The sequence below is a fragment of the Benincasa hispida genome, chromosome 9 (genome assembly GCF_027475165.1).
Source record: "Benincasa hispida cultivar pf3 chromosome 9, pf3_genome.v1.1, whole genome shotgun sequence".
Lineage (NCBI taxonomy): Eukaryota > Viridiplantae > Streptophyta > Magnoliopsida > Cucurbitales > Cucurbitaceae > Benincasa > Benincasa hispida.
The window spans coordinates 14180122-14206325 of record NC_143486.1 but is presented as its reverse complement, the minus strand read 5'-3'; the positions used below and the strand labels follow the sequence as shown (position 1 = coordinate 14206325).

The 26204-nt window shown below is 33.3% G+C and overlaps 1 protein-coding gene, 1 non-coding gene and 1 pseudogene across 3 annotated transcripts; all 3 read left to right on the top strand.

Moving 5' to 3' along the window:
- The first annotated feature begins 10929 nt into the window (after positions 1-10929).
- Positions 10930-11128, top strand: LOC120087400 (U2 spliceosomal RNA). The gene has a single exon (XR_005484538.1). It is a non-coding gene; the product is annotated as a U2 spliceosomal RNA (small nuclear RNA).
- A 2738-nt stretch (positions 11129-13866) lies between these two features.
- On the top strand, positions 13867-14547 carry LOC120084553 (uncharacterized). The gene has a single exon (XM_039040352.1). It carries the CDS (start codon positions 13867-13869, stop codon positions 14545-14547), a length of 681 nt encoding a protein of 226 aa, XP_038896280.1.
- Positions 14548-22694: 8147 nt separating this feature from the next.
- LOC150033649 (disease resistance protein RGA2-like) lies at positions 22695-25566 on the top strand (annotated as a pseudogene). The gene is made up of 2 exons (XR_016531983.1): positions 22695-24546; positions 24816-25566. The product of XR_016531983.1 is annotated as a disease resistance protein RGA2-like (transcript).
- Positions 25567-26204: the final 638 nt, after the last annotated feature.

Here is a 26204-nt window from a genome sequence, read left to right as displayed (position 1 = left end):
TGAACTTTTATATTGACCTCAATATATATAAATCTGATCTTGGATTAACTGAACAACCAAAGTATTGAAAACAATGTTTAGTTTCATTAAGCTTTTCTTCTCTTTAACATATCTTGGAATTTTCATTGTTCCTTTGGTTGTATTCATTGGACAAATAGATTTATTAGGCAATGAACTTATGAATCAATTTTCAGTGACTTAAAATTGCAATAGTATTTAGTCATGGCCAAACAATTTACATCTAAAAATTTCATTATTCTTTAGTTTGGCTCAATTAGAAAATAACTACATTTGAATTATTTGCTTTAAACATTCATGTAATTTTATTTCGTGAAATAGGTTGTACGGCCACTACGGACATCAAAATCTGAATCATCAGATTCTCTAGATACTTATTTGATGACAAGGATGCAACCAATGAAATCTCTTCAGTTGTTATACCAAAGGAGGTAACCTACATACTGATGCTTTTTATCTTTAATATGGAGCATATACAGTTTTCTTGAGTCAAAATTGTTGAAAATGTGATATATGTAATTCCTGCTCCCACGTGGAATTCAATGGATTAAATTTGACCAACATGATCACGGCTACATTGAATTTACCTTCTTCGCTCATAGTTTATCAATATAGAAGAATGCAAATATCTTGAAGTTTTTCAAGTATTTTCTTTTTATTGCTCAACTGGTTGTATCGCTTGCAGGAGGCTAATGATTATTATGAAATTTACGATACCAATAAAGCATCCTTATTAATGATGAACTTTACTGTTGGTGAAGTTAATTTTACGATCGATAAGCTTGGTTAGTACACTTCTGGAATAATCAACTTGGTTGAAGTTATCGCCAAATATTTATGCAGCCATAAGGATTTCTTATAATGCATTTTAGGTGGAGATGCTCCCATTAATGAATTGGGTGGATTTTATCATTGCTACATAGATCGCTGCAAATTTGTTGAGAGGGAGAATGCTTTGGTATTATAAGGATTTAAGAGAATTGTGCCTGTTTCAAGAAAACTCTTGCTTCCTGAGTTATACTCCTACGAGTTTAGCTTTAGTTCATATTGATTGAAGTTGCCTCACATTTGTGTTATCTCAATCTCTTCCTCTACCATATACTTTTAATGGTGTTGTGTGTTTTTTAGTTGTTTGGAAGAGAGGAGATGGATTTCTTGCAACAGCAAGGGATTCACGTAAAAATTGTTCTTGGTAAGTGCATTTTTGAATGCTTGCAGTTTTAAGCACAGTTTCTAAGTGTTTTCAAGTGGCTCTAATGATATGAAAATTCCTGTTTGAGAAGTTATAGTGTGCTTATTTCTCTTTGGACTATATTGGATTAGAATGTAACACCCGTTTATGACTCATGAGTACTATTATTTGTAGTTTAGATTTGATTCAAGGTGCTTGAGTTTTTGGGTTGCACTATGGTAGTTTGTGGGTTATTCATGCACTATGGTAGTTTTTGTGACAACTTTTGAGATTTGAAGTACATTGTAAGCTAAATTTGCTTATTGATGTATGTGTTCTTGAATATTCATTTTTTTTGGGAATTCTGATAGTTTTGTTGAGAACAAGTGGTTGTGAAATATTTTTGGGAGTGTGTTTCTTTGAACAGGTTCAAGGTAAATTTTTGGTTTTGTTGTGGTAGCATCGTTATGCTGCTGAAAATTTTTCTTCGTCTTCGTATCTTATATCTAAGTAACCAAGTTTCTCTTCTTCGTATCTCATATCTAGGAGTAAAGATTTGGTATCGCAACCTCTTTATGCTTTTTATTGAGGAACTTTAGATCCAACACATTCACTACAAGAATTTTCCTTGAATGTACCATTTATGCACATTCCCAATATACACGGTTAGTTCAATATGAATTTTGATCACATTTTTACTTTCAATCCTTTGTCTCACCTTTTTTATTTGTGATACTTTGAACAATAGTGGTCAGACAAAGATGTCTATAACCAGACACTGCTGAAGTTGGAGGGTCTGTTCAAGAAGAATTATAAAGGGATCCATACTTACCAAGTGGAGAGGGATAGTAAACTCATAATGTTTGTAAAATCATAATGTTTGTATTACTTGTAATTTGTGTTTTTAATGCCTAAATTATAATACGGCCTCTTAAATTATAATTTTATAGTAGAATTTGTGGATTAAATGTAATAGATTTACAATCCATACATGAATAATATGTCATAGCCACAACGTTCGATGATGATGTGTCATGTTATACTTTTTGACTAAAAAAATGGATTCGGCAACGAAATTTTTTTAAAAAAGGACAATAATTGATAAAACAGAAAGATTCTGGGCTTCAATGTCGGTTTAAAGGGCTTCATTTGATTCTTGGGCTTCAGTTGCAACCGACATTAAAGCCCTTTAATGAAATTTGCAACCGACATTAAAGCCCTTTAATATCGGTTGCAACTGAAGCCCAAGAATCAAATGAAACCCTTTAAACCGACATGAAAGCCCAGAACCTTTCCGTGGGAGTAGGAATTACATATATCACATTTTCAACAATTTCAACAATTTTGACTCAAGAAAACTTTATATGCTCCACATTAAAGATAAAAAGCATTAGTATGTAGGTTACCTCCTTTGGTATAACAGCTGAAGAGATTTCATTGGGCGCATCCTTGTCATCAAATAAGCTATCTAGAGAATCTGATGATTCAGATTTTGATGTCCGTAGTGGCCATACAACCTATTTCACGAAATAAAATTACACGAATGTTTAAAGCAAATACTTCAAATGTAGTTATTTTCTAATTGAGTCAAAACTAAAGAATAATGAAATTTTCAGATGTAAATTGTTTGGCCATGACTAAATACTACTGCAATTTTAAGTCATTGAAAATTGATTCATCTAACAAATCTATTTGTCCGATGAATACAAGCAAAGGAACAATGAAAAATCCAAGATATGTCAATGAGAAGAAAAGCTTAATGAAACTAAACATTGTTTTTAATACTTTGGTTGTCTAGTTAATCCAAGATCAGATTTATATATATTGAGGTCAATATAAAAGTTCACAACACCAAAATAATCAAAAGTTTACCTGCTTATGACAGACTGTAGAAAAATGTTGATGATTATTGCCCCTTTCACCACTTCGTAAGCCATCAAGAGAATCTGATGACTCGGGAATTGATTTTTGTTCTGCCTAGTCAATTAAAGCAACTCATTCACTTTTCCAATGAAGCTTTAATGCTAACAAATAAAACCAGTAACCACAAAGAGTTGAAAAATATAAGAAGTTGATAATAACAGCAACAATTGATCACAATGATGTCAACTAAAACTGGTTTCTCAAGGCTAGCAATTTCAATAAGACTGTAATAGGACGACGAACGAGCAACAACGTCCCTAACTTCGGAACGAAAAACGATGAACGATGAACAGAAGATCCGGCGGAGACCTGAACGACGACGAAACGAACGACGAAATTTGCACATCTGGTGGAGACCGGCGGAAAACGGCAAATTTGGTGGAGACCTGCACGACAACGAAACGAATGACGAAATGTGCAGATCTAGTGGAAACCGGTGGCGAACGGCGACGAAATGAGAGAGGAGTGAGAAAGAATAGGGTCTCAAGAGGGAAGTGTGAGAATGAGAGGAAAAAGAAAATAGAGGGAGAGTGAAGAGAGAAATGAAAAAAAAATGGGGGAAAAATATAAAGTTAGAAGAAAAAGTGAAGTGGGTCTTTAATGTCGGTTTAAAACCGACAATAAATGTACCCCTACAATGTTGGTTTAAAACCGACATTAAAGATCCACTTTTTTTAAAAATAAATAAAACCGACATTATACATCCGATTTCACTTTTTCCGACTGACATTAAAGCCCAAAATTCTTGTAATGCATTTTGGGGACAAGACCTAGTGGGGAGCTGGGAACATAATAATACAATATGGAATTCACTCCTTCGTGCCTTAAAGGTAAGTATATGAGTTTTCCCTTAAGTGGTGTCTCCGGGACTTGAACAAAGGGCCCTATCCCCTCATTAGCCCGAAAGGGATTTCTGCTTATTAGTTGGACCATAAACAAGTTGTTCATTAAAGGAGCACTGATACCTAAGGAATCAGAGGTAACCTAAGAGTAAAACGATAATTTGACCCAACTGGAGTTACGGACACTCGTGAAGGACTAACTTGCTATTATTGGTCTATATCTGTGAACACAGAAATATATCTGTAGTGAGAAGAGTGCAATTGTAGGTCTTTAGTGGAGTGTACCCATAGTTAACGAATATTGATTAACTTGGTTAATGAGTTTAGCCAGTTAATCTCATATCGTTAGAGCTTCTAATCTATAGGTCTACTAGGTCCACTCGTTAGCTCACTAGAGGGTATTTAAAATGGATGATTTGAATTGTTCAAAATAATTTGAGGAAACCATATATTAATGTGATTAATATATAATTAATTATGGATATGATCTATAATTTAAATTAAATTGGAAAGTAGTATTTGAATAAGATTCAATAAATTAGATTCACAAAGAATTAATTAATAGAGAAGTATTGCACATATACGAACAATATTTATGATAACTAAATATATATACATTAAATTAAATTTTATGTATAAATAGTTATTTAATTATGTGCAAATTAAATTAAATAAGTGTTATTTAATTAATTATAGAAAAGGAAAATAGGAAAAGGATTAAGAAAAGGGTCTGGCTCTTCTCTATATAAAGACCTCTCTATGGTCCCTTTGAGAGATACTAATACAGACACTGACAATATACAACACATGAGTATTATTGTGCAAAATTTTTCCTAAGCCACAAAGAGAATCCTCTTTATTCACCAAAACTCTTTTCTCTCTCCCTCTCCCAATAGTTAGATACCACCTATCTCTTTATTGGAATCTTAGAGAATAACAAGGTTACTCTCCTGGTAGTATTCGAGATTGTTCAAGATATCGTTCGTGATTAAGATCGTTGGAGGAGCCATTAGTTGGAACTTAAAGAGGATTGTTTGTGAAGCTTGAGAATCTACAAAGGTAAGAGTGGTTCTAGTCTTTTTCCCTAAAGCATGTTATATTACATATTTATATTCTGTTTTAATATATTTAATTTGTTTATGTAAAAATCAAATTGCGGGATGCAAGGCATTCACAACGCTACCACTACGAGATTCGATCCCTTCATTATCATTATCATTATTTAAATGTTAGTTTTGGAAGACATAACTTTTTAGATTTGATATTGCAATTTTCCAAACTTGTTCTTCCTTGAGAATGAGATTGTCTTTGAAGGACAGTGAAGTTCTGCAGTGGAAGGGGATCGTCCCAATTTTCATTTTTTTCACATAATCCCAAATTTATAGAACAATCAAATTATGCATTATAATAAAATTACAACATGGTTTTAATTTTAAAATTTCAAAATAACTTAAAATAAATTTAATTTAATTAATAATATATATATATATATATATATATATATGTATATATGTAATAACTAACTTGTTATATATATACACTCTATGTCATATCAAATATAACACGTAACCTATAGTTATTATATTGTATCAAATACAATATAACCTATAGTTTTATTTATCTCAATAATACATGACATTTAATATAAATCATATTTATACTAAATTTAATTATATGAATCTCATCCATATAATTAATATTTGAATCACATCCAAATATTTATTTCCTCCAAAATAAACTTTATATTATAATGTATCGAATACATTATATTAATTATATCACATATAATTAACTTAATTAATTGTATCATATATAGTTAATTCCATAAATTAATTTAAACAATTCAAATTAATCTAAATTTAATTCTCAATAATCTATGTTGAGCTACAGATAAGACCTTATGGACCTATAGATTGAAGCTCCAATGGTACTTCGATAATTAATTAAGTTCTTTAATTAAATTACCCAACATCCATTAGCTGTCGGCCGCTCCACTAAAGACCGACAATTACAGTCTTCACACTACAGATATATTTCTGTGTCCATTAGATATAACTAGTCAACAATGTGACTTTAGTGGTAGCCTCAAAAGTCATCCATCAGTGTTTTTCCCTTATTTGGTGAGTTTTGACACTTACGCATAGTATTTTAGCGTTGGATTTCAGTTACCCACTACCTAATGGTTCCAATTATGTAGGATTTATCTTATTTGAACACCAACCAACAAGGTTTCCAATCATTTGGTTAAATTTCAGTGGGTAAGAATGTCTTAATTTTCTTTTTGAACTGGTTTAAGTTGTGTTAGATTGGTCTTTAATTCTTGAAAGCCTTTATTTATAGGTTTGAGATAGTTTCGAAACCATTCTGGATATCTTACAACAAGGACTCAAGTCTTTCTTAGTGAATTGTGGTTGTTAGAACCCCGTCTAGAGTGTTTCAAATTGAATATATATATTGTACATTGCTTTTTGACTTATGGGTATACCTTAATTCTTGTTTAGACTTAGTTCGAGGTGTTCCATTGAGGCTTAAATTTGTTTTGGGAACCCTTAGATCCTTTTGTAAGCATTTTATAAGCATTTAGGTAAGTAGAATTATGTCTTTCTGATTGTTTGTTTGTGTACGAGCATGTTGTATGATTTATTTGTATTATATTTAATCATGACTTACATTATTATGAATCTATGAAGTGTTCTAACTTGATTGAATATGTGTGGATGCTCCTTATGTTGATTTTAATATGTGAAACACGCTAAAATGCCATTCTATGACTTGGGTGATATGAGCAAGTCGTGGAGTTATTGGAACATAGTGCGAGCATGTTGTATGATTTATTTGTATTATGTTTAATCGTGACTTATATTATTATGAATTTTTAAAGTGCTCTGACTTGATTGGATATGCAAGGATGCTCCTTTGTGTTGATTTTAATACATGAAACATGCTAAAATGCCATTATATGACTTGGGTGATATGAGCATAACATGGAGTTGTTTGAACATATGCATGGTTATTATTGAAGGGCATGTTGTCATCTATGTGGTTTTCTATAAAGCATGTCAGAGAAACATCGATGGCCTTAGTTTTAGAAAGTATGAGATGTTATCTTGTGAGCTTGTGTGAGTGTTACAAAGGAAGTTAGGTCGGTATCGGGTGCCTTAGGTGAAATGGTTGAGGGGCGATATTCCACTAAAGGATTAAGAGAAGTATTGAGGCCTTGAGTACAAATGGTCAAGGGTAAGTATGATGAGTTTTGGGATAAGCATTGAGGCCTTGGGTAAAAATGGTCAAGGGTCAATGCGTTGTCGAGTCATCGAGGCCTTTGGTACAAATAGTCAAGGGGCGATGCATAGTCCGGGGCCCTAGGTAAAAATGGTCAAGGACTGAATGTTGAGCACCATAGAGAATATTTAGGTCCTAGGTAGAAATGGTCAGAGTCAATGGTTCTCGAAGGGGTCAATCTCAGACACTTATGGAGAAAGATCGGTTATGTGAATAGGTGAACTAATGTCAACTGTGTTTAATGCATTAAAGCTTAGGATGTGAAATTGAGAAATTTGTTTAGAAAGGTTGGTGAGAGTAAAGATGGAAGATTAATGAATTTAAGGAGTTCGAATTAAGATTATTTATGCCTTCTCTTTGATGATTTAACTCATGAGCATAACATGTCGTGTTGACATTGAATGTTGTATGTCTTGCTATATGTATATGTATATTTTTAGTGGCCTTCAGGTGTGGGCTACTTACCAGTACAGGTGTGTACTGACCCTTCAGGTGTGGGCCACAAGAGTATGACTAGTTTTGTGTTCTACATGGGATACACTGCCTTCACGCGGATGTCAAAGAAGTAACCAATTCTTATGCTCTCAACATGTGAAACAGAATATGTGGTTGCTACCTATGTATTTGCCATGCAATTTTCCTGAGAAATCTATTATAGAAGTTGAGACTGTCACAAGAGAAGGCAACCAAAATTTTCGTAGACAACAAGTCAACAATTGCTTTGACCAAGAATCCAGTTTTCCACAACAGGATAAGCACATCGATAAGTAGTATCATTATATTAAAGAGTACATTGGAAGAAAGGATGTGCAACTAGAATATGTGAAGACTCATGATCAGGCAGCTAGCATTTTCACTAAGCCTCTTAAGCAAGAATACTTCACAAGATTGAGAGATTTACTGGGAGTAACAAAATCAAGTTTAAGAGAGGGTGTTGAAATATAAACTTGATTTTAGGCCTAGTCCAAAACAAAAGCTCAATTTCTAGAAACTATCAAGTATTAGAATATTCTAGAGATATTACATTGTAGGAGATGCTTAGGGTAGATTGAAGAATTATCTAGAAAATATGAGAAAAAGTATAAATATAAAGAAAATTCTAAAGAGACATTTGTAACCATTAGATCATAATGTGTTGGTAAAATCTTAGGCATGGATTTAGGGGTGTCAACTAGTATAAATAGGAGGGATGTCCTACTATTTGTATTAAGCCAAAAAATTACAAGTGCTCAATAACACAAATAGCCTCTTTCTTCAATTCTCTCTTCCAAATTTTCTCCAACCTCCAAAAGTTTCTTTCCAAAAAAGCATACAGTTGGTTATTTACCTAAGTGAGCAAACGTGTTGAAAGGTTGTTCAACTTTATGGTGAAAAGAATGGCGAAGATACTTGGAGCAGAAGTCTCAAGTTTAGGGGAGCCTAAATGCAATAATCAAATATCGATAATCAAAGAACAATAATCAAATACCAGAAACAGTAGCAGTGCAAAAAGAGAGTCATCGCAATAGGGGAAAAATAATGAAAGACCAATAATCAAATACCAAAAACAGTAACAATGCAAAAAGAGTCATTGAAATAGTAGCAAAATAGTCAAAGACCAATAATCAAAGACAGAACAGACAAAACACTGAAATCAAGCATAGAGACCGATAATCAGACAAAAAACAGTTATTGAACAGAATAAATACATTGATCATCAGAAACTGATAATCAAAGACCAAGAATAGAATATTGAAATCAAACATAGAGCAAAATAATCAGAGTGAGCTGAAAAGATTTGTAAAAAATAAGCTTACATTTGTCCAAAAAAAAAAAAGAAGGAAAAAAATATATAGTGGCTCATCATTGGCTAGTGAAGAGAAAGAATACTTACCATTGGATCTGGTAACCCTACCAAGATCCAAATACCATCCTCCATCCTCTACCATGCTCCAAATGAGGATCTTCATCCCCTACCAAGCAAGATCTAAGCTCCAACATGGTTGTACGATTTTGGACTTAGATAGACATGAGGGACAACCAAAAAGATTGGGAACAATGACCCACCAGGAACGAGGCCGATAGAGAACAATGACGTAACCCTAAGGAGAAGAGATGAAAGGAATCAGAGCAAAATAATCGATGTCAATACCAAAGTTTGAAATATGGATGTCAATGGAAATAATGAGGTCTCGATTTTATGAAAATATTGATGAAAATTTTGAAAAATTTTATGAAAATTGATGGAAATTGTTATAATTAGTTAACAAAACTTTGATTATGAGTGAATTAGACTATATTTAATCATTTTTATAAAGTAAGACAACATTTAGACGTATATTGTAAAATATTTGTGTAAATGTTGTAGAAATTTAAAAAAATAAATAAATAAAATAATGAAAAATTATTTCAAATGGATAAACAGTTGAAAATATTTACAAGATATAACAAAATTTTAGAACTATCAATGATAGATGCTGATAGACTTCTATCAGTCGTCTATCAAGCCACTGATAGAAATCTATCAGTGTCTATCAGCATCTATATATCATTGATAGTTCTAAAATTTTATTATATCTTGTAAATATTTTGGTTAATTTTTCTATATTTAAAAATAACCCTAAAATAATTACAAAATAATATCGAATATTGAAAATTAGCTACAAAATTAAAGAATATGAAATATTTGCATATAAAATAATTGAAAATTGTTTATTATAAAATGATGTGGATAAAAAAATGAAAAATCATAGTATTAAGTTAACATAATAAGGATAGGATAATCATAACATTAAATATAAGAGGGATGTAAAAGCATAACATTAAACATAACACAACGTAATGAAAAGGAAAGAAGAAAAAGAAAACTCTAGAAGTAAATAAAACTTGAGAGAAAAATGAGAGGAATATTAGAGAACTTATATCAATTCAAGTTTTAAGCGAAATGATGTTAAAATTCAATGGAACAAATTTGAATGAAAAATTGTGGTTCATTAAAAATTTTAAAAAAATTATGATAAAAGAGAAAAAACTTCCATTGAGCTAGCATATCTAATTGTTAATTAAAAAGACTCGAACTGGAAATATCGAAATATCGATGGGAACTTCGAGAAATTGAGGAAAGTCAAAATTTCTTGCTACTGAAATTTCAAGCCTAAATTTCGACCAAAATTTTAAACTAAAGCAAATATCAATTTATATCGAGGAATTTTAGGCATTGCATCAATTTAAAATCTAAATTAATATTGGATCAATTTAAACTATGATCACTACAGCCCACTTAATTGTAACATTTTTTTGTTTAATATCAAATAGTCTTAGACATATGTATTAATGATTTTGAACATGAAAGACTAATAAAATGTCTAAAATTATTCAATTTTAAAATTCCAAGACTTTAATAAGATTTGGCGTGCAATATTTAGGAGAATAAATTAATTTCCTTATAATTTTCTTTAATGATATTCAAAACCACAATCGATTAAATTCGAGTCATCATTTATTTTTTAATCGAAGTTATATATCCGGATCAAATAGAACTATGAATAAAAATTGACCCCAAATCCATCGCTTAATAATTACCGAAGAAAAGAAGAAAAGAGAGAGAGGCAAAACAATACAGATGTAAGTGCGGATTTATCCCACATCGAATAATTACAGGAAATTGAAGGGAGAAGGTGAGTATAAAAACAGTGGTGTAAGGCTTCTTAAAGCATACCTTTCTCGGCCTTTTGGCTAAGATCAAGTGTAGTATCTGTTCTTATCAGTTTAATATCTGATACGTGGGTCATCGGCCCACATGATATTAAATTTATTTTTCTAGGGGGAAGGCTCACCATATAATAGCTTGCTATTGGGGCCTTCGAGCGTCGCCCATGCGTTGCACTATTGCTTGGGTTATGGCGTACCCCTCCAATCTTTAAAGCCCAAAATTTCTTTCTCACGTTACGATATTAGAGGAAATAGAGAAAACTGGGATTGTTTCTTGCCTAATGTCCTCTTTTTTATAAAAAGGATATTCGTCTTTAATGTTTTTTGTTTTCTTAAATTTAAGATTAAGATTAAAATTACTTTCGAATTATCTTCGTATCCGTGTAGTCATATGGTTCATAGTGTAGAACACCAAAAAAAAATTCTGCATGAACACCTGAATGAAATCTTAGGAAACTTGTTACAACAAAGATGTGAGGGTTGTATACTATGGAGCACAAATATGGTTAATACGACGATTTGTGCATTTCTAAAAAATAAAGAATGTGCATTTCTAAAAAATAAAGATACGGATACTGATACATTAAAGATACATTTTTTTTCTTAGCATACAAGTTAATAACAATAGCACAAAATAGAATACAAACATTGAAATACAATACAAAAAAAAATCATCTAAGATGTTGAAGTACAATAGTTAATAAAAACAGAAAAAATTAAAGGGAAAAGTAAAGTACAATAGTTAATAGAAACAGGGAAGATTAAAGGGAAAAGTATGAAGATAAACGAAGAACTTCTTCGTCGAACTGTTGAAGATATCCAAATAGTTTATATTTTGGTGGACTTTGTGGGGACTCAAATGTGAAGATGAAGATTAGATGATTCTAGGATTTAGTCTTTTATTTATTTTTTTTCTTTTAGTTTTGGACTCGAGTAGTTAGCTTTTTAAATAGGTTGCCTAGTTTTAGATTGTGAAATATTAGATGAGTTGCTTGTCTTTTTTCTTTAAAAAAAAGGTATGCGTAGAAATAGATATGTCAAATCGCGTGTCAGATACGTATCTAGAAAGTATTTAGAAGTATCGGTATCCGATACGTGTCTGATACGAATTCTTTGCCTCACATGAAGTATCTATGCTTCATAGATTGTATACATTATCTAGTCAAGCTTTATGTCCACCAAAGATTCTATGTGACCAACAACCCCACAATAGCACATCTCCACAAATAGTGTGATTAAAAGGATAGTAAAAAATAAATGGTTAAGGATACTCAACTCCACCTCGACAAAGAACACAATCACTAAAAATATATGAACACCGATGACACAATTTCACATTTGTAACCTACTCCTCAAAGCAAGTCAAGCTGTGAAAGAATGTGTTAGAATATTACTTTCAGACCAAAAGCAGTTATACCAAATCATCAAGTATCTAAGATGCAAAGGCTCCCTTCACAAACAATAGAAAAAGACTCAAAATATAAGAATCTTTAAACATAATAATTAAGGGCTGTTTGGTAACCATTTGATTTTTTGTTTTTGTTTTTGAAAATTAAGCTTATTTCATCCACATTTATTACAATAATTTGTATATTTCTTAAGTATAAATGGTTGAATTCCTAACAAAACTCCAAAAACAAACCAACTTTTTGAAAGTTACTTTTTTTAGTTCTCAAAATTTGATTTAGTTTTTTAAACAATTGGTGAAAAGTAGATAACAAAGAAAGAAATTTGGAGGTGAGAGTAGTGTCCATAGACTCAATTTTCAAGAACAAAAACAAAAAACAAATTAGTAGACCTAAATAAATACCATTCTTAATTTAGATATCAGACATCAAATTTCCAACAAGCTATGATTTTTTTTTTTAAAAAAAAATTAAAGTAACCATATGGAAAAAGAAAAACAAAAACTTGAAAAAGATCAAAACTAGTGAAGAACACGTATTCCTTTTGTTGGAAAAATTCACAAAATGACCCAAAATCCAAAAACTTTTCTACTACTGACTTTTTGCCCATGCGAAATTCCAAAATTACCCCCAGTTTTAAAAAAACCTTCAAACTGTTTGGTGAATGCGCGTCTCTATGAATACTTTACAACGATAGGGTCTCCCTCCATTTCGTTCATTTCCTGCTCAAAGCATTTCTCTTCGAAGCATTTTCTCTCGATTTTGCTCCCATTTTCTCTCCAAAGCTGAGCACTCCTTGCAGGTTTCTCGTCGATCGTCTCTACGCACTTGCCATCGTCGTCGTGATCTAAAAGGTGTGAGACTCTTTTCTTTAAAGAATGCATGTTGATATTTGAGGTTTGACTATCTTTTAGGGTTTAATTGTGTGTTCATTCGTAATCGATCGTTGAGAGAATACTAACCGATCGGATAGAGAATGCTAAGTGAGCATTTAGAGAATATTAAATGAGCATTTAGATATTACTAAGCGATCGGATAGAGATTACTAGACGATCGTATAAAGAATACTAGGTGATCGAATCGTTTAGGTTTATATCGTGCGATTGTTTAGACATCTGTTATGCGATCGATCGTTTAGGCTTATATCGTGCGATCTTTAGCTAACTGTTATGCGATCATTTAGACATCTGTTATGTGATCGATCGTTTAGGTTTATATCGTGCGGTCTTTAGCTAACTGTTATACGATCGTTTAGACATCTGTTATGCGATCATTTAACTAACTGTTACGCGATCGTTTAGATATCTGTTATGCGATTGTTGACTAACTGTTACGCGATCGTTTAGACATCTGTTATGCAATCGTTTAGCTAACTGTTACACGATAGTTTTTGTTATGCGATCGTTTAGTTTTTATTATACGATCGGTTAGGTTTTGTTATGTGATTGTTCAGCTTTTGTTATGCGATTACTTAGTTTTTGTTATATGATTGCTTACTAATTCTTGTAATGTACACAATTGTCAGATTAGTAAGATGATTGTCCTTGCTGAGAAATATTTTCCTGCTACAGTCGCTTGCCAAGTCCACAAAATTGCTCCTGTCATTAAGAAAAAGTTGACAGAAGAACAGATGAGACTGTATAAGGAAACGACCTTTGATCCTCTGTTAGATATATATCTTGTTTTCAATGGACAACTTTTGCACCACTTTCTATCAAGGGAGGTAGTAGATGCGAACCCAGACATTATTTCATTCAACATTATAAGGAAGAAGGTAACATTCTCCTATGAGGATTTTAACTTGATTACTGGGTTATGGCCGACCAAGGAAACAGTGGAAAGAGAAACAAGTGGTGAAAGGGTGCGAGAACTCATTCTTGGACCCAAGAACCCAAATAGAAAGGATAGTTCTTGCAAGGATGTGGAAATCGCCTTTGAGAACTTCAATTTTACCAATGACCAAGATGCTGTCAAGGTTGCATTGACACTGTTCATTGAAACGATGATGATTGGAAAAGATAAGAAAACCCAGTTCGTTAGCAATATATTTGGGATTTTCGATGACCATGATGTCTTCGTACATTATGACTGGTCTTCCCTCTTCTATGGACGTACATTGAATAGCATGAAGACTATCATGCGTGGGAAGAATGAGGCATATGATTCAAAGAAAGCAAAAGGTGATCACTATGCCTCACATTACTGTACAAAGTGATTCATACTTGCTTTCCAGGTATGTACTTTTGTTTCTGATTCACTTTAATATACATTTAACTTGTGTGTTATGTATGTGTAACAAAGTTTCCATATCGTAGGTTTGGGCTTACAAAATTTTATCCACATCAAGTAAGTTCATAGCCACCAAAGTCAACAACAATGAAATTCCTATAATTCTTAGATAGACTTATTCTCGTGCTTCATCTTAGTAACCAATCACTTCTGACTTGCTCATTTGTTTATAGTTTCATGCATTTTGACTTGTTCATTTTTTTATGTACAAACTATTGTTGTGTTGAGACTTGTACCTAATACAGAGAAGTTAAGGTAACATGAGGACTGACTTGAAGGAATTAATGTGGTTCCTATTGTTGGAGAAAGGAGGATTGAAGGGGTTGAACACTCCGTCAACATTCGTGAGTCCTTTGGGGGGCACGAAGAGCATGAACCCCATGTAGAAAGCTCTGTAAATGTGCAACGTATAGAGCCAGAACCACGTATGCTAGTTTAGACTAACCAAACAGAGTCGGAACCACATAAGCAACAAAAGTCCTCCAAACATCGTCATTCCAAATCGTACAAGATTCTTAGGGAGGAAATAGAAGTTCGAAAAGATTTGGCGAACTTGACTATCGTGGTCCGTCAGATGGGAGATACATTTACTGTCCAACATCATCTGATGGGCCAACAACTGAACAAGATAAAGATGATGGTCCATCGTCTGTGTGAGGTATGTATTTCTGTATAGTCGTTTAGATATTCTCAAATGGACGATCGTTTAGAATATCTATACGATCGTTTAGATTGTCTAGACCATTGTTTAGATTGTCTAGACCATCGTATATATTGTCTAAACGATCGTTTATATTTTTTAAACGATCGTTCATATTGTCTAGACGATCGTTTACATTTTCTAGATGATCATTTATATTATCTAGACGATCATTTAGATTTCATAGACAATCATATATAGTTTCTAAACGATCGTTTACATATTCTTAGACGATTGATTACCTCCCTTGACGGAATAATTCGTTTGATTTGTTCAGGATAGTAATAATACAAGGACTCATCATGATGATGGACTTCATGATGGTAACAATAATCAGGAACCTCATAATGGTGATGATCCCTCATAGATTAATGCATAAGATCCCCTTCAAACCCACCAAGAAACCCATAGTAAACAGCCAGTTGGGATGATCAGTGAGCAGTTCGAAACTGTCAACGATCAGGATCCAATATCTGAATTGATGGACACCTCTGTCAATGAACTAACAGTCAATGAACAGCCAGTTCCTCAAACTGCTAATGAAATATTGGAGTCGGTTGTGGGGACGTCAATTGAAGCGTTCAGTGTTAGGGTCTATTTCAATTCGGGGGCATCAACTGAAAAAAATGCCACTAAAGTCGAGGTACGACTATTGCATGAATTCTTAAAATTGTACTGCCGCTGATTTATAATTTAAATATAGGAAATAGGCCAAGAGCGCCGGAAAAGGAAAAAACCAGTCAAGTTCAAACCTGAGTGTTTCAAAAGGGGGAAGAAGTTTAAAACTCAACCTCAATCTTCTTAGCCCCAATATTCTCAACCCCAATCTTCTTAGCCCCATTCTCAACCACATTCAGAAACAATTCAACCTCATTTACCTCCAAGATCTCCTCAGCCCCAATCTAAAAAAGTTGAACCACCTATATTGGCATTGAAATCGGCCACTGGTGTTATCAATCTCAACCCCTTGGTCTCTGTACCTGAGTTCCCCGTAAGGACTGTTCGTTCCTATGACCCATGCTTCCCAATCCCTAATGTTCTGTGGAATGCATACAATAAATAGAAAAGCCATCATAAAACAAAAAACGAGAAGCGGACAGTAGTATAGACATTCAGGACCAAGGATTTCTTCAAAACGCTTGAACAGAACACGTGGGTGCTTGGAGACCGAGTATTTTTGTTAATATATTAACGAAGATCGATCGTTAAAAAATTTCTATGAGATCGTTCAGAAAATTCTATCGATCGTTTAGAATTAGAATTCTAATAACCGACCTATTAGAAACAATCTTTAGAAAATTCTAAGCGATCGATTAGAAAATTCTGAGCGATCAATTAGAAGTTTCTAAATGATCGATTAGAATTAGAATTCTAATAAACGATTGATTAGAATTTTCTAAACGATCGCTTATAAACTTCTAAACGATCGTTTAGAAAATTCTAAGCGATCGACCAGAAGTTTCTAAACGATCGTTTATAATTTTCTTTTAGTAACTTTTAAGCTCAACTTATACTTTTCTTTGTTGTACCAGACTATGGATCTCCTTTTGATGCACGTGCATCAGAAGTTGCACTCGAAACCTGATCTTTGTACGATTCGAGCTTCACGGTATGGAAATTTCACATATCTGTTAAAACTACTGTTAACTCAAGCATGTATTTACATCTTGCCTTTCCGAGGATGCTTTGATGGAGCTAGAAGGTGTTTCTCCTAAGATCCGGCCAGACGGTATTGACATAGAGGATGGCAAAGTGGTAGGCTGGTTGGATCAAGAAGCACACATGAGGTTTTGGGCGGACTCTCACTTCTTTCTTGACTACATCCTTGGACAGTACAAAGAATACAAACCAGCATAGACGAACGTTGACTTTGTATTTGGGCCAATGAACATCAAACAACAATGTCTTATGCATGCCATCGATCTACAGGGGTGCACAATCTTTGTATTCAACTCCATACTGAACTACATCGATGGCGACATAGTTGAGGGTCATCTGATGCTCGTGGCCAGAGCAATACTGTCCATGTTTATTTCTATCACATTCGACAAACAACATAAAAAGTTTAAGTACGGGCAACGGAAAGTTAGGAGATCGAATGCGACTCTCTAAGAGGGCAAGTATCTGGATTGTGGAATATTTTGTGCTAAACTTATAAAATATTGTGTAACTGGGGCTGATAGGGCTGACTTAACATGGGTGAATATGGGATTGTATAAGAAATATGTTGCCCAGTTGTGGGAAAATAAATATTTATGGTAATATTTTTTGTGATAAATTTTTGCTAAATTTGTAAACTATAATTGGTGTTGTACATTTAACTAAGCAAATACATAACTAAGCAATCGCCCAAAACTAAGTAAAAGATCATTTAAGATTATGTGCAAGATCGTTTAAGAATATGTTAGCGATCGTTTAGAAAATTCTAACCGATCTTTTAGAAAATCTATATGATCGTCTAATACTATCTAAACAATCACGCATAGTTAGCTAAGCGATCGTACATAATCAATTGAGCGGTCGCACACAAATAATTAAGCGATCGCGTACAAATAACTAAGCGATCGTACATAAATAACTAAGCGATCATCCAAAAAAATTACATATCGTTCAGTTTAGATGGGTCAGTGCCAGGTGTTATCAATGTTTGTCTATACGTTTTCTTGTTATATCCTCTCTAACCACATCGTGTACACCTATGTATTTGTCGTGGCTCCTCTCCAATTGAAGGTATCCTGACGGTTTGACGTCAACCTACACTTGCTACCTTTCGCGATTGTAGAATTGGTTCAAAATCTGGTCTTCGACGCCATTCTTGTCTATGTCCAACTGGGAAGATTGGTTCGGCGTAAACAGCAAGCACACACTCAACTGTAAACCATTTTGCACATAATGTTTGAACATTAATGTTTCTCAGGGTCGCTGCAGATATTGCATAGAAGCATGGGATCTCGATGCAATTAAACTCTATACAAATACATGTCCATGAACGAAGATCAACAACCCCCCAAATACCCATCGTCTACATTAATTATATGCATATCCACTGGGAAAACACAATATGTTCTAGACATCAATTCCGATTCCTTAAGAATACTCATTGCATATCAGTTACAATGTTTGTGCATGCCATGCATGTGTACGTCGGATATAGAACCAACCTTGTAGCCACTCGCAGATATGCTCTAATAGCTTTGTAATTGGTAGTTCTCGTGCATTTTTCAATACTCCATTGAGGCATTCTACTATATTTGTTGTCATCTTGTCATACCTACAATGGACTTGATAAACCCTTGCCCACCGTTGTAATCTAACCTCCTCAAGATAGGCCATCACACTAGGATATTGATGGAGCTTATAGACCAATACATCTGAAACTCAGACATTCTATAAGCTTTCGCCGCTAGGTAGAAGTGTGGGATTATGTCCTTATTCTTGATTTTTCAACCAAATTGTTTCAAATATGGTATATACATAGGGCATGAAATGCATCAGGCAATATATTTACAACAACCTTTGCAATTGAGATGTGATGATCTAATATAATCACTAAATTGGGAACATCTCCTATCGAAGCCTTCAAATGAGTCATGATCTAAGTCCGTGATGCATCATTCTCACCATCCACCATACTGAAGGTGATAGGATACATGTTGTTATTGCCCTCGATATACGTTGCTATTAACAACACACCTTTATATTTCTCGTGCAAATGGGTCCCATCAACAACGATTACTAGGCGAATGCAGTTTAGAAAACCCCTGATACATGGACCAAGCACCATGAAGACATACTTAAAATATTGTCCGTCCTCTACTTCAATCTCAAATGTCGTACCTGGATTTTCAAGCTTAAGTGCCTTGTCACATGCTTTAACAATATCATATGATCTTTCTGGTGACCCTCGTGTGAACACCAATCCGTACTCTCTAGTGCGATAAGCCCTCTCGTAACTTATGTTCACTCTATAATCTCGTCAGACGTCCTCAATTATATCCCTTGGACGGTATGTTCGATCAACTTGTTTGTATTTGGACTTGATTAAGTGTCCAATAACCCAAGTTTTTGCTTGTCGATGATTACCAATTCTCATTTCAAGAGAACATGTATGTTCGCTTGGATATTTCGTTACTTTGAAGGAATCACTTTCTTTCTTTCTTTTTTTTTTTTTTTTTTTTTTGCACGGACCCTCCACTTGCATTCCTCCACCGAACACCGGATAGTTAGCAAGCTCTTTGTTGACTTTTTTACACGGTAGTCAAAGTTCTTTCTTATTGCAAACATCGATAATTTAACTGACAAATCCTATTTCAAAAGAAAATTTTAAAGAGACATTTGTAACCATTAGATCATAATGTGTTGGTAAAATCTTAGCCATAGATTTAGGGGTGCCAACTAGTATAAATAGGAGGGATGTCCTACTATTTGTATCAAGCCAAAAAATTAAAAGGGCTCAATAATACAAGTAGCCTATTTCTTCAATTCTCTCTTCCAAAATTTCTCCCATCTCCAAAAGTTTCTTTCCAACAAGCATACGGTTGGTTATTTACCTAAGTGAACAAACGTGTTGAAAGGTTGTTCAACTTTATGGTGAAAAGAATGACGAAGATACTTGGAGCAAAAGTCTCAAGTTTAGGGGAAGCCTAAACTTTTCATTCGCAATAAGCTTGTGGTGAATCAAGATAGTGGAACTATCAAATAAGTATTCTTTTGTAATTGTTTGACTCTTCTAGTGTAACTCTTTTCATTTAGGCACTCTGCCTCCCACACGTAGGTATAGTTACACCAAACTATGCTACCAACTTTGTGTGTTGGCTCTCTCTTATTCGTCTCGTGTTACTATATTGTTTGACTTATGAGAACTATTATGGTAAAATTCGATGTACCTGTCATGTCAAATTAATTTTTTCTCAAAATTTTAACTCCCACAACTGGAAGTGAGAATATATATAAATGTAAAAAATTTTAAGATATTTTTTAAATTAACAAGAAGCTTTGCTTGAAGAGTTGCGTTATATATAGGGGTTGTTTGGGATGTAGAGTTGATATAGGATGTCTGGATTTCATATGTCTGGAGAGTTTATATGTCTATGTCTGTGGAGTTCATATGTCTGTGTTTTGGATACAGAATTGTTTTGTCTAAGTTCATATATCTGTGTTTGGGGGTACAAAGTTGATATAGGATGTCAAGGGTATCTGGTGTAGTTTTTCTAACTCTAAAAGAATCTGTTCAAATGATCTACTTGTTTGTTTTGAAACTTTTTTATACCATAGTTCTACCCATGGATTGTTTGAATAAAATTTTGATTGAATTTTATTAAGTAGACATATTTTTTTATAATCATTAATTATGGTCTAGATTTTAGTTCTGGATCTTTCCTTTCAAAATTCCTTTTAAACAAAAGTAAGTATTTTACAAGTTTGATTGCTATTAGCTTTTTTAGGAGGTTTAGATAACTATTTGGAATCATTTGATAAAGAAAAAAAAATTCTTTTAAACAAAAGCAATTATTTTACAAGTTTGATTTCTATTAATTGAATTGGGAAGTTTAAAACACTATTTGGAATCATTTTGATAAGAAAAAAAATTACTTTTGAACAAAAATAATTATTTTACAAGTTTGATTTTCTATTAGTTGATTTTGGAAGTTTAAACAACTATTTTGAATCATTTAGTAAAGAAAAAAAAATTCTTTTAAACAAAAACAATTATTTTGCCGGTTTGATTTCTATTAGTTGATTTGGGAAGCTTAAACAACTATTAGGAATCATTTGATAAAGAGAAAAATCCTTTTAAACAAAAACAATTATTTTACAAGTTTGATTTCTATTAGTTACAGATATAATACGATGTCTCTACTGATGGCCATTATACTTATTGCACAAAAAGTAACTATTTTACAAGTTTGATTTCAATTTTACACTTATTATTATGGAAATGTTCATTTTCTTTTGTTTAGATTTAAATGAAAATATCATAACTTCTCTAAAAACAATTTAATTAATGTAAAGTTAATTAAATTTATGAATCTCCAAATTCCCAAACTTAGAAGATTTTATGAAGGTGAATTTATAAATCTCCAAATTCCCATTTTCAATTTTTTTTTTTAAGAAAAAAACATGTCTTCAGACCTACAGTCAAGTAGGATGCTGTTATGATTTAATTTTATTTTTAAAAATAGGAATAACTATTTATTTTTTAAAACAGAAACCAACAATTAATTTTATGAGCTTTCAAATCTACAATTATCTACAATTAATTATTGCCCAATTTAGAATATTGTATGGTAATTGTATGACAAAAATATAACTATTGAGCTTCACACAACAGAAATAAAACAGTATGCATACAAAATGCCCAACAAATTATTAAATTCCAAACATACAATTATCAACGATATATGATGTTTATCAACAAAAAAGAAAAAACAAATGTACTGAATAAACAACAACAAAAAGTTACAATAAATCAAATGTCGAAAATATGTGTAAATAATCCAAAAAAAGTACTACAAGGGGAGTGAACTATAAAAATTGGTATATAACATAACACAAACCTCAAACTAACGGAAGGTTGGATTAGTTTGGGCTGCACAACAAGGACAATGAAACAAGTCAGTATAAAAAAGGGAAGAATTACTTAATAAAGGAACTTCTTTAAGAAAGGAATGTGAGGTTTGTGTAAAAGAAACAAGATAGTATAAAAGTTTTATACCTTTGTTACTCGTATGTTATGTATGAGTGGAGCACCTAAGGGTTGCAAGATCAAATTTGAAATTAAAGTTGAAACAAAAAATGATGGACACATTAGTATAACAAACCATAATAATTAAGAGGATAGAACTTTCCATACCTTAACACCTTCAACAGGTGAAAAAACACAATGGCACCCTACCACTAATCAAATAAACAAAAGTTAGAAAATGGAAAAGAAGAAAATAAAAAGAAAAGCATGGTTGATGGAAACAACTCACCAAATTGGGAAAAAAAACATTGGACATGGAGGACTCTTGAATTATTGAAGGTGGATGAGGAGGAGATTATATAGAGAAGAGAAGGGGAGGTGGGTGGTTCAGTATTTAATAGAAGCCCAAAAAAATCAGAATAAATTAAATATAGATTTGACAGACCACATATTTTACTTTTATAAATCATAAATAAATAAACTCAATCCATTTCATGATGTGGAGGTATTCTTCTTGTAATAAGACACGTTGGATGCTTGTTATACTCTAAAATTTCAGAAGAAGAGTGGATGTCCTTCAAGGATAATGAACTCTTAAACGTCATTCAAGAGGACAATGATATGACATCAATATTAAAATTGAGCTATAACCATCTCCCACCAAATTTGAAGCGATGTTTTGCCTATTCATCCCTATTTCCCAAAGGATATAAAATAAAAATAAAAGAATTGATTAGATAATGGGTGGTTCAACGTTTTATTTGATGTCAAATAGAAGAAAATCCATGGAAGATATAGGGAAGGACTATTTTAACGAATTATGTTGGAGGTTCTTCTATGCAAATTCGATGATATTGTTTGTATGCATGATGTGATGTGTGAGCTTGCAAAGAAGGTAGCAGGAAATAAACTATATGTACGTGGAAATCCTAATAATGATTATGTTGACAATGAACAAACGCGTCATATTTCATTTCACTATAAAATACAATCATGGCGGGATGTTCTATCTAAACTATGCAAGGCTAAAGGATTAAGAACAATCCTTCAATTATATTGTCCCTATGTGGAGATGAATGAAGTTGATAAAGCTATTTTAGATGAATTATTTTCTAGTTTTCCACGTTTGCGAGTATTAGATCTTCATTTCTCGCAAATTTCTATGTTCCAGGTTCTATAAAAAAGCTTAGACACCTTCGATATCTAGATCTCTCTAGAAATGATATGGAATTACTTCCATATTCTATCATTGAATTGCAAAATTTGCAAACACTAAAACTAACAAAATGTTATGAACTAAAGGAATTGCCAAGGGACATCATCAATCTTGTAAATCTCAGGCATCTTGTTTTCTATCCTTCTATGGAAGTAGCTCATATATCGGAAGAGATAGAGAAGTTGACTTGTCTGCAAACAATAAGTTCATTTGTGTTTGATTGCAGAAAAACCAAAATGCTATCGGAATTGAACAGTCTCAACTATTTGACAAAAGAGTTAAAAATCATAGGTTTAGAGCAGTTGAGGTTGACTCTATTTGAAGTTAGCTTGGTAAACCTAAAAGACAAAGAAGGTTGGCGAGGTTTAAAACTGGAATGGGAATTGAGCAAGGATGAATACGAAGGTGAGGCTGATGAAACAATAATGGAAAGCTTAGAACCACATCCAAATGTTGAATCCCTGAGCATTAATGGGTACACTGGAGTAGGATTGCCTAAATGGGTGTTCAACTCGCTTATGAAGTTAACTAAAATTGAAATTGTAGATTGCCATGGATTGCAACATCTGCCCAAGTTCCACCAGCTACAGGCTCTTAGAGCTCTACATTTAGAGGGCTTACCATCTTTAAAGTTCATAGATAAGAATGATCCATACTCATCATCGGTGTTTTTTCCCTCCCTCAAGTTTCTATATTTAGGAAATATGCCTAATTTGGAAGGATGGTGGGACTTGAGGGAATCAAGAGTAGTAGCAGGAGACACGTCTGAGAAAAGTAAATGGTTGCCCCCAACTTTTCCTCAGATTAATTTTCTACGAATCTACCTATGTCCTAAGTTAAGTTCCATGCCGAAGCTAGCTTCCATTGGAGCAGATGTTATTTTATGTGATGTTGGGGTTCAGATGGTGAGTACCATAGGTCCACCGTCGTGCTTTATGTGTCTATCACTACATGGAATGAAGGATCTCAAATATCTATGGGAGGAATTTCAGCAAAACCTAGCTTCTTCGGGTACCTCAACAATGTCCTCACCTATTTGCCTTTGTTATATGAGAATAAGTGGATGCCCCAATCTCATGAGTTTGCCGGAATGGATTGGCGTTCTCACTTCTCTTGAAACGTTGTATATTGAGGAATGTCCGACATTAAAATCACTACCAGAAGGAACGCGGCAACTCAAATCTTTGAAAGAACTACACAGAGGATTGTCCTGAACTAGAAGAAAGATGCAAGCAGGGAGGAGAGGATTGGCCTAACATTTCACACGTTCCGAACTTTACTTACAAAAATACCACCGACAGTGAGAGGCCACAATCTTCTTCAGGTTTTTCACACAATCCCTTTTCATTCGTTATCTGTTCTATATTTTGGGTGCTTTTCATTTAGTCTATAAATAATAATAAAATAAAACTCTATCACTACCAAATAAATATTTACAGTTTAATTATGTAACCCATGTTCTTAGCTTCAAACAGTAAGCTTCATTGAAATTTAAATACAACATTTACAGAGATGGAAATGGTAATTTAACCTGCTTTGAATTACATAGTTACCAAAATATTTATATGTTTTATTGTTTAAATGATGAAGCAGGGGCAGCAATATGGAGAAAAATGGAAGATTTCATAAGATAACCGACGTGTTTTCCTTCTCTCCTACTGAGTATGATTTTATGAACATTCTGGACCCCCAGTCTACTCTGACCTGGATTTTGAATGCGGTTCTTTTTTTCTTTTATATTTAGTTTGTATGCTTCATATATATATCTGAATTGAATTTCTTTTTTAAGTTTGATCAAATTTTCAATTAGATTCTTAAATTAACTATCAATATCCAAAGAGAGATTAATGTATTGCCAGTAGGTGGGTTTGGCTTGTATAGATATAAACTGTTTGCAGCTAGTTGGTAATTGGCATGTTCGGGGGTTTAGCAAAGCTACTGAAAGATCTATTTTTATATCTAAATTATGAACTTCACAGAGTACCATCTCGCCATTTTCATTACGTCTGTAACAGCACTGAAATGGTAGTTACTATTTACTTGTAAAATATGATAATTAGTAGTTTAATATTATTGAATCGTCCATTTAATCCCCAAAATACTCGATATCATGCACGCATCCCAGATTCTCGTTAATTCCTCTCGTTTTGGACTCCTTTCTCTCGTACTTTCCTCTCGTTAAAATGCCCTTAGCACACACGCAATCCAGATTCTCGTGCATTCCTCTCATTTTGGACTCCTTCCTCTCATGCTTTCCTCTCGTTCTTTATCATACAAAAATCTAACGTTTTAATATTTAATTTTCAGTCTAACTCCCTCATTCCTCTCACTGCATCTTCTTTCTTCTTCCTCAGTACAAGATTTTTCTCTCTTCGCATCTTCCTCCACTAGTAACTTGCATGCGTCTAATTCAAATTTGTACCGTCGAACGCCAACAAATTGTGGATTGTCTTCGTCCACTAGTAAATTGCAACGTGCGTGAACTATCTTGTTTGCTCATTTCTACACCTCCAAAAGTTAAGGTACCACTGATATAAATTGTGGTTTAAGTTTTTCCTTTCATTTGATATCATAAATCATCCTTAGGTTTAGAGTTTAGGAAGAAATGAAAGGAACTGCGGAGAGAAAGAATGGAAAGGGAAAACGAGAGGAAGAAAGGAAAGGAAGAACGAGAGAAAGAAACAAGACGGCGAGAGGAAGGAGCGAGAGTTTGAAACAATATTTTTACAGAAGGCAAGATAATGTGATTTTTGTTCCTTTTTTTTTCTCTAATCCCATTTTTTTTTACCTGCAATTATAACGATTAATTTGAATATTTCTATAAACGATTGTTTTCCCTAGATAGGCTATAAGCCTTTTATTTCACACTGGGATCACAAATAAGATAATCAAAGGGAAATTTACAGAGTGGCAACTTCAAATACTTATGAGGACTCTATTTGGAAAACTCGTGGATATGGACATAGTCTTCAATAGCCCGCT